This window comes from Odocoileus virginianus, chromosome 9 (assembly GCF_023699985.2).
Source record: "Odocoileus virginianus isolate 20LAN1187 ecotype Illinois chromosome 9, Ovbor_1.2, whole genome shotgun sequence".
Taxonomy (NCBI): Eukaryota; Metazoa; Chordata; class Mammalia; order Artiodactyla; family Cervidae; genus Odocoileus; species Odocoileus virginianus.
The window spans coordinates 72,473,978-72,486,196 of record NC_069682.1 but is presented as its reverse complement, the minus strand read 5'-3'; the positions used below and the strand labels follow the sequence as shown (position 1 = coordinate 72,486,196).

At 48.9% G+C, this 12,219-nt stretch overlaps 1 protein-coding gene across 2 annotated transcripts in view; it reads left to right on the top strand.

The window, feature by feature from the left end:
- The window catches only part of PTGIS (prostaglandin I2 synthase), a 49,030-nt gene extending 41,404 nt beyond the window's left edge, over window positions 1-7,626 (top strand). For both annotated transcript variants that reach the window (XM_070472746.1, XM_020906226.2), the window contains 3 exons: window positions 149-330; window positions 1,513-1,664; window positions 4,285-7,626. In XM_070472746.1, coding sequence (XP_070328847.1) covers window positions 149-330; window positions 1,513-1,664; window positions 4,285-4,429 — 479 coding nt within the window. In that variant the 3' untranslated portion in view covers window positions 4,430-7,626. The remainder of the gene's footprint in view (window positions 1-148; window positions 331-1,512; window positions 1,665-4,284) is intronic.
- The last annotated feature ends 4,593 nt before the right edge of the window (window positions 7,627-12,219 follow it).

Below are 12,219 nucleotides of genomic sequence, written 5' to 3'. Positions count from 1 at the left end.
TGGCCTGGCTTTGTGATGGCGGGAGAGCCATGCACCGTCTCTCAGTCTCTGCACCTGCCACTGTCAGATGAGGGCCGGGGGGTGGCATTTCAGTGGTGGTGGGGGGGACGCTGCTGACCGCCCCCGCCTTGAACCTGCCCCCGTGCAGACAGCGTGCTGAGTGAGAGCCTCAGGCTCACCGCTGCGCCCTTCATCACCCGCGAAGTCGTGGCCGACCTGGCCTTGCCCATGGCGGATGGGCGGGAATTCAGCCTGCGACGTGGGGACCGCCTCCTCCTCTTTCCCTTCCTGAGTCCCCAGAAGGACCCGGAGATCTACACAGACCCGGAGGTAAAAGGCATACCAGGGGTCGTGGGGGGAAATGAGTGGATTCACGTTCTGCCCAGTCTCAGCGGCAGCCCGGCGGGCTCTTTACTTGCCGTGGATCCTTGCCCAGATTACTGTCACCTCTGTGTGTGTTTCCTCACCTGTGAAATGGACCTCGTGATAGCACCTACTGCCATGGGGTTGTCAGGAAGATTACATGTGATTATGTTAAGAAAGATCTTCACAGCACCTGGTAGACACTTAAGCACTGTGCAAGGGCCAGCTGAGCAATTTTTCCTATTTTTAGCATCTTATAATGTTAGCTTCTCAAGGCTTTTCCTTCTCCCTAGATTTCAAAATGTGGCAGACTTTCACGATTTCAAACAGTTGCGGATGTTTACTGTGTGCCGTGTTCTGTACTGTGCGTGCATGCATGCATGCACCCACCACCTATCCTTCCATCCCTGCTTGCATCCACTATCCATCCATCCCTGCATCCCTCCTTCCATGTATACATCCATCCACCATCCATCCATGCATCCACCCATGCATGCAGCAGTCATCAACTCATTCTGCCATCTGTCTGTCCACTGGTCCAGTCACCTGTCCTTCCACCTACTCTGTACAAAAAGCTGCGCGCTCAAATACACTCTTCACATTACCACTCTACACTGTAACCAGAGGAAACTGGCATTCTCTTTTGTAAAAATAATTTTAATTTCATTTATTTTAAATTATTTTATATGTAAAATAATATATACTTTAAGACAGAAATATAGACATATATACATTTACAAATAAAAATCTGTCTTCATTCCCCTTCCTCTCCAGCTCCTCAGGGTTGCCTAACTGTGGTTGGGAGTGTGTCCTTTATATATTTATGTCATTTTACAGACACACAACATACTCACACTCATGTGAATAAGTATGTGTTTACATATTCACAGAATCACACAATGTTATGACACTTTCTTTTTCACCCAACAGCCAGTCTTAAAAGTTCTTTCCAATGTCAGCACACACAGACCAAGCTCAACCTTATCATTAGCTGCCATCATTTTTAACCAGTTCCCATCAGTTGAGCTTTACATTGTTTCCACTGTTTCTTTCTTATAAACAAGACTGTGATAAACATCTTCAGACATTTGTCTCCATACATCCCTATTTTGGGGATGGAGTCAGAAAGGGACCTTCTTCCTGTTTCAGGTGTTTAAATACAACCGATTTCTAAACCCTGATGGATCAGAGAAGAAAGACTTTTACAAAGATGGGAAGCGACTGAAGAACTACAGCCTGCCCTGGGGAGCGGGGCACAACCAGTGCCTGGGGAGGGGCTACGCCATCAACAGCATCAAACAGTGAGTGCCGGGCACGCGGAGCCCCGGGCCCCATAAATTCTCTTCCCTGGACCCCGTGCACTTTCCGCTCAGATAACAAACCAGGGGATGATATCCACCTTCTGTTGAGCTGGGTCACCTCTGCCTCTGTCTCCGCAACTGTAAAATAGGGGTACTGATCATTTTACATCCCCAGGGGTGTCAGGACGAGTAAGTGGGACCTTTCTAGGTACTTCAGCCACTGCCTGGCTCATTGTAGGCTTTTAATACAGGTTCTTATTGTAATTACTACTATTACCACTTTTATGTGCAGGCATTATGCTAGTGAATGGGCATATTCCATTAACCTTTGGCCTCAGTTTTCGCAGCAGTAAAGTGGAGATCATTTACAGTTGGTTTCACTCTAAAACTTCCAGTGCATTCTTGAAAATCCCTGCACTGTGGGCAACCACACAATAAAAATCACAGGGCTGTGGTGGAGATAGGGCCGGGGCCCAGCTCTCAGAAACCTTGTCAATGACACAAAAAGACAATGCGCCCTGGAAAATATGGCAGCACAGGTTTATTGTTGTCGTTCAGTCCCTCAGTCGTGTGGCCTCTTTGCGACCCCAGGGACTGCAGCACGCTAGGCTTCCCTGTTCATCTCCAACTCCCCGAGCTTACTCAAACTCATGTCCATCAAGTTGTTGATGCCATCGAACCATCTCATCCTCTGTCGTCCCCTTCTCCTCCCGCCTTCAATCTTTCCCATCATCAGGGTCTTTTCCAATGAGTCAGTTCTTCACATCAGGTGGCCCAAGTATTGGAGCTTCAGCTTTAACACCAGTCTTCCAGTGAATATTCAGGGTTGATTTTCTTTAGGATTTACTTTAGGGCCCTACCACAGGTTTACACATGTTAAATGGAATAAATAGAAACACCTAAGTGATACAATAAATACAGTGCTTTACTTTGGCCGTGACCTGATGTTTGCCATGGAAGTGGGCAGTGGATGGAGCTGTGAGTCACACTGAAGCCTGGGAGGCGGTTATCTGAGGTTGGACGCCTGATGGGAATGGTGTGACTCTTCACGCACCTGGTGTACTGAGGTCTCTGGGGGACAGAGTTTAGGTGTGTGCATTTTGTGGATTCCTGCTCAGCTTCATTCAGCTGGGTGTAGTTTTTCATTCTCTTAGTGTTTCTTGCGGATGAAGTGACCACAGGCAGATGTGAAATTTGTGTTACGCTTCATTCGCACCCTGATGGATAAATCCCACTGAAACGAATTCTCGTGTTCAAAACAAGTGTTAGAGCAGAACTGACTGTAGTTCCTACTCCAGAAGGTTTTTGGACAGATGAAAGAGATAATGGATAGGAAATGCTTAGCAAAGTGTCTGGCATATTGAGTTCAATAAATTTAGCTAATATGTTATTTTTGTCTGTTCATCATCATGATAACTAACTCTACAGGTCAGAGCATTCCTCACGGTCAGAAACCTGGTGAATGAAGGTGCCAGGCTCCAAATCCGGGTGTGGGTACAGATCCCCCAACACAATGGTATAAACTCACCCTCTACCACTCTACAGCTTCAGAGCTGGAAGGAACACAGCTCACCCCTTTGACCAGATAGGGAAACTGAGGCCCAGAGTGGGAAGGAAACCTGACAGGAGTCACACGCCCTTAAGAGGCAGAGCCCAAGTCAGCGCCCAGCTCCCCTGCCCAGAGCGCTGACACTGCTCTGTCCTCATCTTCCCTCTTTTTCACTCATTTAGTCAGATGAAAGGGTCTTCCCTGCCGTGTGTTGTGCCAGCATTGGGTGCCCGGGTGGCGGTGGGGGACGGTGATGGTAGGGCCCAGAGGAGCAGAGGATCAGGCTGACCTTAACTAACAGAGGCGGTGGTAAGATCCGGCTGGCGGAACCAGCTCACACTGCAGGGGGGGGGTGGGCTGCCACCCCTCTTACGGGCCCACTGATTGCATCGTCACACGGTTCATGTACTTGTCAGGACAGCGTTCCAGGCGATGGCGGCGCCTGCTGTGCATCCTGCTCTCCCAGCGTCCCCACGGCTGTCTGGAGGAGGGGTGCCCGCTTCTGATCTTACGAAGGTGGCTGTGGTTTAGCAGCAGCCCAGACCAGGGCAGGCAGTCAGGGTTCCAGGAGTTCGCTGGGACCTGGGGTGAGGATGGTGGGAAGAATCAGGAACGGTCAGTGTCCATATTAACCAGGAGAAGTTCAGTTTTGCTGCTGTGGCAGATGACCCCCAAGCCGACCCCCAAGCTTCTACAGGTGTGGTTCCCGCTCACACAACGTCAGCTCTGGGTTTGGGGGGGCGCTCTTCCCCTCCATGCAGGGACTTGGGGGCCAGGTTCTTGCCATCTTCCAGCTCTATCATCTCAACGTGAAGCCCAGGCAGCCGAGAGAGCTAGAGAGCGGGGCACTGGCTCTGAAATGCTTTCGTTGGAATTGTCACTCCTGCCCACAGCCTGTCAGCCAGGACTCGGAAGCGTGTGGCCTTTGTGCTCTGCTCGCTCACCCTCCTTTCCCAAGTTTCCCAGAGTGAGAGCTGGGGTCAGACCAGGAGGAAGCCCTTGCTTTCCTGCCTGACTCTGAACGGACGCCCCCCTTTCCCCTTTCACGCCTCCGACACCATCTCTCCCTAGATTCGTGTTCCTTGTGCTGACGCACTTTGACCTGGAGTTGATCACCCCGGACGTGGACATCCCCGAGTTTGACCTCAGCAGGTATGGCTTCGGGCTGATGCAGCCAGAACACGACGTGCCCATCCGTTACCGCGTCCGGCCGTGAGCGCCACACGCCCAGCCTACCCCATCACCCAACTTCCCATGCCTGCGTTCAGCCTGGGTGCCGGGCTTTGAATATCCAACAGTGCCAGCATTACCCCTTCCCTGCTGTTCTTCAGAAGACTGTGCCTGGGGGCGGGGCCGGGGGGTGGGGAGAAGAGGAGTGAAGAAAAGACACCAAGAGATGCACAGATTATCTGCGGCAAAGTTCCAACATGAGACTCTTTCTGCTCCCAGCTCCTCCCACCTTTATGAAATCCGCTAAAGCTACGGGTGTATGTGCTCAGTCGTTCAGTCGTGTCTGACTGTGGCCCCATGGACTGTAGTTTGCCAGGCTCCTCTGTCCACGGAAACGTTCCAGGCAAGAATACTGCAGTGGGTTGCCATTTCCTGCTCCAGGGGCTCTTCCCAACCCAGGGACCGAACCTGCATCTCTTGCATCACTAGCATTGGCAGACGGATTCTTTATACTGTGCCACCTAAAGCTGCAGCAGACAGGTCAGACTAAGAGACCTCCTCACTGCTCTGTCACCAACCCCCAAGGGACCGCCATCCAGTGCCCTGGGTGTGGTCCAGGCTATAACAAGTCAAAGCAGACGCTGGCCATAAAAAGGCCATTCAGGGTCTAGCAGTACATCTATTGATATAAACTCTGTCCCTGAACTGTTATTAAACTACCTAAAAGCCAAAGAGTCTCTTAGCATATCCGCTTTCCTGGGTGCCCCCTTCGCTAGACACCTCCCCCATCTCTCTGTTCACACCGATCCTTGAGAAAACGCAGGAGGGTTTCCTGAGGCTGGAGCTCCCACGGTGCGGGCCGGGGGCGGCCTCTGGATGCTGGGCTCCGAGGAGCAGGCTTCGCAGTGTTGAGTTCCGGGCTCCACATGGGACGGGCTGTCCCAGCGCTGGGACTCAGGCAGGGAATTAGCAGGACACAGCCCAGACAGGGTGGCCCCCGTGAAAGCAAGCAGCCAGGACTCCTGGGGCTGGTGGAGCCACACAAGAGGAGACCTTGGTTTCCTCCATTCTAGCTCAGGAGCTCCAGCTCTGGGCCCATCCAGATTGCAGGCCTGTTTCGTTTGGCCCACATTTATAGAAAATACCATAGTGTTGCCTTGGCATCTTTGGAAGAGTTGATTGAAAATGTCCAGCTTCTCTTGAAAACGTGAAAGATCTGTCCACACTGGGCCCGTGTCCCGAGGGCCACCATTAGCTAGAGCTGAGTAGCAGTGGTCTCCCTTAGCTGAAGTCCATGCGCTCTGGGTCACCAGCATTTCTGCTTGGTCTGCTTTTCCATTCACAGTACCTCCTGCCCCACCGAAGGCACCGAAGTTTGAGAACCTTGTTCCTACTCTTAGAGGTGGTATTGTAGGAGGTGGTGGATTGTTTCTCAGACCAATGGTCCTTTCTATCCTGGGTGCGCCACCCTTTGATCAAACAGATCAGTGATGAAAACTTGCTTTTGCATTTAGGGAAGAAAACAAAAGATAGATCAAAGAGAAAAATTGCCTAGAAGCCGTTATTAGGATGATAAGTATTCTTGTTAATATTAGGTCCTGTTTATTGAAGACCCTGTAAATGCCTGTGACAGGAACAGTTTCTATTTTGATGGCATCTCTGGGAAGAGAGGATGGTTGCACGCTCTTTATAAATGAGGAAATGGACTTAAGAGAGGTGAAGTGACCTGCCCAGGGTCACACAGCTTACAAGCTAATGGAATTTCACAGACAGACTTACTCTCCCAGCAGCAAATGCTAGATGGACAGCTCTGTGCTCCTTGAGCTCAGAGGGGTGGTGGAGGGGCAGTTCTGTTTGGTATCAGACCGCAGACAGAGCCAGAGGCACCCATGGGTGGATGGAGACACGCATACACACATAACTAGGTCTCTGTAGCTTCAGCTGGAGGGATAAGAGAAGACCTGAGATCTCTGAATGTTCTGGGGTCCAGTCTCTTCTCAGGGAGGCACCGGGGCTTGGGGGCTTCCCTGGCCCCCTAGCCCCCAGGCGGCCCCAGGATTCCCAGACAGTCTTTGTGATTGGCAGGAGGCAGGATATCCCCAGGGAAACCCATCTTCACGCCTGGGTGACCCCCGCTGCCGCTGCTTCTTGACTCTGCAGGAAATAGGAGCTGGCAGCCTCCTGAGGGAGGAGGGGCCGGTTTCCATGGCAGCCATCAGCTGCCTCATCCTGACTTGGAGGGGAAGGAAGGAGGCCGGCAGAAATAGCTCCGGGAAGATCTCTGGCGCGTGGCTTCCACCCTGATGTGCTCGGGAAAAGCCCTCTGATTATCCCCTTCCACATTAGGGCTGCTTTGTCGCTGAGACTAGATTCTCACCCATATTCAAAAGAGAGCCTGTTTCCTTTTAAAGGGGACACCACCTGGAAGCCACAATCATTAGGAAGAGACAGTTCTCCCACCAGGCAGCCCCAGCTGGTATTGGAGATATTGAAGTACAGCTTGGGAGAAAGTGCTTTGAACCCACCTTTGTTTTCATCTCTTTTTTTTTTCTTTTTTTCCTTTCTTCTAAAAATACTGAGGTCGGAAATACCCGGATATTGACCTAACGGAGTGTTTCTGTACCACCATCATGATTATTATTTTTTGCTGTATTTTGTATTGTTGTTTACCAGTTTGTTTCCTTTAAGTGGTCTTATTTTTTAAAACTTAAATTCGCTTAAAAAGGGAGCTTTTTTCCCACTGCCGGTAACTGACAACATGTATCACTTGCTGCCAAAAATAGAAAGTGACTGTGAAACATAAATCTGCTGGGGAGGGGGTCCCCTGTGCGGGTGTCACCAAGGCTCAGAGCCTGGGCTGTGTCTTGTGAGTTACAGAATGGAACAGACAAGTGTTTGAGCGGCGTTAAGCCCACGCCAGCTGCACCCTGAGACTTGGTCCTCGGCAGTCACGGGGTGAAGGGGACAGGAAGAGGGGTAAGGTGCCCACCCCACGGGGGTGCATCACGCCCAGTGTGAGGGCCACCCTGGATCATCTCCCACCGGTGCTTCCCGCCCACAGTGAGTGGGGGACCTCCTGCCTGCCCATTCTCCAGATGGAGAAACCGGCCCTGAGAGTTGAATCTTCTGGCCCAACGACATTAATCTGAATGTTTTTTGTTGTTGTTTTTAAAGACGGTGTTTCATGAGTAGCAGCGATTGTTCCACCTTGCTGTTTTAATAAAGAATTCTATTTTTACATGATATTGTTGAGCGGAAATGTGCTGAAATACATCAAATCATCCTTGTTTGTGGGACTGCCTCTGACTGTGAGTCAGATTGAGAGTCGAGTGTCGAGAGACGAGGTTGGCGCCTGGGAAGGGAATGGAGCACCTGGGTGCCTGGCTCTGGGACACAGCCTTTCATGGACAGAGTCAAGTCACACCCCAGCCTCCCCTCAAGTGACATTACCATCTCCATTTTAGAGGAGGAAACGGGGTCAGAGAGTGAAGTGGCTGCTTGGGATCACATGGTTAATAAGTAGTAGACCCGGGCGGGATTCAATCATAGGCTCCCTGCCTCCTGAGACCAGGCTCAGAATCTATCAACAATCCCCCTGAGGGCGGAGGGACCAGGTGTCCATAGAGGACCTTGGGGAAGAGGCTCACCACCCAAAGTAAAGCAAGCAGAGAAAGTCTCTTACAAATCTGCCACATGTTCCCTATGCTTCATGTAAATATACGCATTTGTTTTAATATTTAAAAGAAGGGGAGAGAAGTTTTGTTTTTTTTTTTTTGGCCACACCTTGAGGCATGTGTGATCTTAGTTCCCTGACCAGGCATCAGACCTGTGCCCCTTGCAGTGAAATGCAGAGTCCTAACCATTGAACCACCAAGGAATTCCCAGGAAGAAATGAATTAAAATAGCCTTGGGAAAACTTGAAAAGGGAAAATTGCTTTTTTTTTCCTCTCAGATCTTTGAGTGAAAATACTGTCCTGAGGCAGATATCTCTCATATCAGTTTCCTCATCTGTGCGGGGCCACGGAGGCACATTTGGTGGGATTGGATTGGGCTGTGACAGACGTCTGAGAGTTACACAGCAGTGCTTTATGCATTAAGATGTTTATATTCAATACAGCAGGCATCGCTTTTGCTCTCATACAGACACAGGAGGTCAGAGGTGGTGTGGCATTTCCACAGTCACCAGACTCTTCCTTTTGGTCCCTCCAGCATCTGTAACCAGTGCTTTCTACCTCAGGGTCCAGGATGGCTGCTTGAGCTCCTGCCATTTTGTCCACGTTCCAGCCAGCAGGAAGGAGAGAGGAGCAAAGAAGAGAAAAATCTGCTTCTATCTCATTGGTCACAATTTAGTTGCATGACACTCCTTACTGCATAGGAGACTGGGAAATGTAGTCTTTCTCTCCAGAAGACCAACGTGTGCCTGAGGAGGGGCACTGCACCCCAGCTTGAGAAGTGCTGTGTTATGCTCTCTTGTTTACCAGTCCTGGTCTGAGCCACATGCAGGGCCAGAGGGACAACACTTGGCTTCTCTGAGCCATTGACTTTATCAGCAGTCTGCAGCTCCAGGGTTTTGACTTTTTGGATTCTGTTCCATAAAAGTTAACAGAAAGACTCCAGAGTTTTATTTTGCCAGGTAAGAACATTAAGAAATGCATTTGGCACTTCCATTATCAATCTATGAATGGACATTGAATACCCCTAACACAGAAAACTAGGTTCCATGTCAGAATTAAACAGTCACTCAACAGTCAATATTAAATAACTCCAAAGTGGAAACAACCCAAATGTCCTTCAACTGATGAGTGGGTAAACACGATGTGGTATATTCATACAGCAGAATGCTAATTGTCAACGAAAAGAAACGATGTGCTGTTCCATGGTACAATATAGATGAATCTTAAAAACATATACCTAGCTAAGAAGCCAGTCACAAAAAGCTACATATTGTATAATTCCATTCATATGAAATGTCCAGAATCGGTAAGTCAATAATGGCAGAAAGTAGGTTAGTGGTTTCCAGGGGTTAAGGAGCGGAAGTTATGGTGAGAACAAGAAGTCTTTTACATCCGGATGGTAAAAATCAGATCAGCTACTCCCTTGTTTAAAACCCATTAACTCCATTGCAATAAAATCCAGACACCTCCAGACAACCCTCGCCTACATGGTCTTTCTCTCCTCCTCTGTTTTTCTCTCCCACTCCATCTCAGTCCATTCTCACCTTCCCATACTCCGCCCTAACCACAGCTGCCATCTTCTGTCTCCTTGAGCCCTCTAGCCCGCCCCAGGGCCTTTGCACCCACTCTCCTTTCTACCTTTATAGCTTGGTGATCACTCTGATTTAAGTCTCGTCAGCATCACTCTCTCAGGGATTTCTTGAGTTGAAGTCACTGCCTTTCCTTCCCATTATTCTTTTTTTTTTCTTGATTCCCTATGCATTTTTATTCTCCCATTTAGTCAATTTTTCATCTTGCCTGCACTTAGAGGCTGCCTATGAAGTCGTTACCACTGATTGTGTTAGCTGTTGTAAATAAATAATCGTTGCTTGGACGGTCTGCACGATGGGAGGTGGACAGGACTCTACTTCTGAGCACAAACTTCCTAGAGCACAGCCCAAGAAGGAGGACAGGGAGCATCACCATTTTCTACACAGCACAGCAGCAGATGTTTTCTAAAGGAAGGAGGGTTTTAAATAAAGCAACAACGAACATTTCAGCAGAAATGATACCACCATCCTGACAATCGCCCATTTTGTTTTGGCAGAAGACTATCGATTTTTGGGCTTCCCTGGTGGCTTAGATGGTAAAGTATCTAACTGCAGTGTTGGGGACCCAGGTTTGATTCCTGGGTCAGGAAGATTCCCTGGAGCAAGAACTGGCAACCCACTCCAGTATTCTTGGCTGGAGAATCCCATGGACAGAGGAGCCGGGTGGACCAGTAGCCATGCAACCATGGGGTCACAAAGAGTTGGACATGACTGAGTGATAGATAGCATGACATGATGTGATTAAAATCAGAACATGAGGATAGACTGTCATGACATGCATGATTCTTGGATACACGCTAAGATAATCAAGAGGGAAGTATTTCACAGCCCACTTTTAAAAATTAGTTATATACAATAAATCAGTCACTCAGTCATGTCTGACTCTTTGAGACTCTATGGACTGTATCCCACCAGGCTCCTCTGCCCATGGAATTTTCCAGGCAAGAATACTGGAGTGACTTGCCATTTCCTACTCCAGGGGTTCCCATTATTCGTACTCTTAACTTTTACTTCCTTCCTTCACAGGGAGTATCAATACTAGATTATTTTTAAATGTCTCTGTTTATGTCTCCTGTTTAAATGTGAGCTCCAAGAAGGTGGGTTGGTTTCACAACTGCTGCATTCCCAGCACGCAACCTGAGCTCCACACCTAGTAGGAGCTTGGGGAATACGTGCTGATATGTAAGTGAATGGCATTCTTCTCAACTTCGAAGAGTTTGTCCTTTATCTAGACAGTGAGGAGTCATAAAGGATTATAAGCAGGGGAGTGAGTTGGTCACACTTAAGCCTTTAAAGGTCAACCCTCGTCACAACGGGGAGATTGGAGTCAAGGAAGCAGAAAAGTAGGGAAGGCAGATGAGAGGGAAGGCAGAGGAGATCAGGTCAGCATGGACAAGGGCGATGGGAAAGAGGTGGAAGAGAGATCAGTCCCCAAAGACCAGGAGGGCTGGATTTAATGAAATATTATCTTCGGAGAATCAGCTAATTAGCTCTTGATCTCTGTGGCTTTGCTTTCCTCCTTTTGCTGACTCGCGTCTTTTCTATTGCACCTTGGAGTTCCCAGGCTCTTCTGTGAGTGAGAGCTATCAGTTTACCTCTAATTGCTCTGCTGGAAGCCCATGCCTCAGTCCATCCTGTATTTCATCATAGTTTGGCCACAGACCCTGGATGGAAGTCAGTGGCTTTGGCAACGTCCAGGCCATCAAGGGGCTCAGGTTTACCAATCTCCCTCTGTGAGGACCCTCTGGTGGCGTCCACATTTTCTCCCAGGGAGGGAGTTCAAGAGATCAGGCCATGGCTTAGCACAGAGCATTACCTGTAGTAAACACTTCAAAACGGTAGGTGGTAGATGGTGGGGATGTCTGAGAAAGTGCATAGATTCGTGGGTGACTAGGTGGGTAGATGCATGAATATCTGGGCTGGATGAGTGATTGAGTAGGGATGAATGAGTAAGTAGAGGCATGGGTGAGTGGATGGTAGGTGAATGAGTGAATAGGTGGATAAGTGATTGGGTATATGGATGGATGGGTGAGTGGCTGGATGGATGAATGGGTAGAATGACAGATGGAAAGACGCTATATTGGGTGGGTAGATGCATGGATAAATGGTAGGTGAGTGAATGCGTGGGTGAAAAGATGGATACTGGGTGGAATACATGGATGAATGGAAAGAAAGATGGATGAGTGAGCAAGTGAGTGCATGGATTGATGGGTAAGTAAATAAACGGCTGGGTGTATAGCTGGGTAGTTTGGTGGCTGAGTATATGGGTGGACACATGGGTGGTTCAGTTGATGGGTAGGTGGTAAGCAAAAGATGAAGAGAAGAATGGGAAAATGTTTAGGTTGATCAGAAAACCAAGCACACCCACTTTCCAGAAACCTAGGCCAGAAACTCAGGGCTTGATAAAGGTAATCAGGCTAGCATAGGACAGGCACTAGAATCAAACATCTGGTCACTCAAGGATCATCCAACAGCTAACTGCTTAGTGTTAGCTGCTGTTATTGTGGTTGTTAGTATTGTTACTAATGCTGTCTTAACATGAACTTGTTAGTGCTGTGTATGGTGCTAAGCAC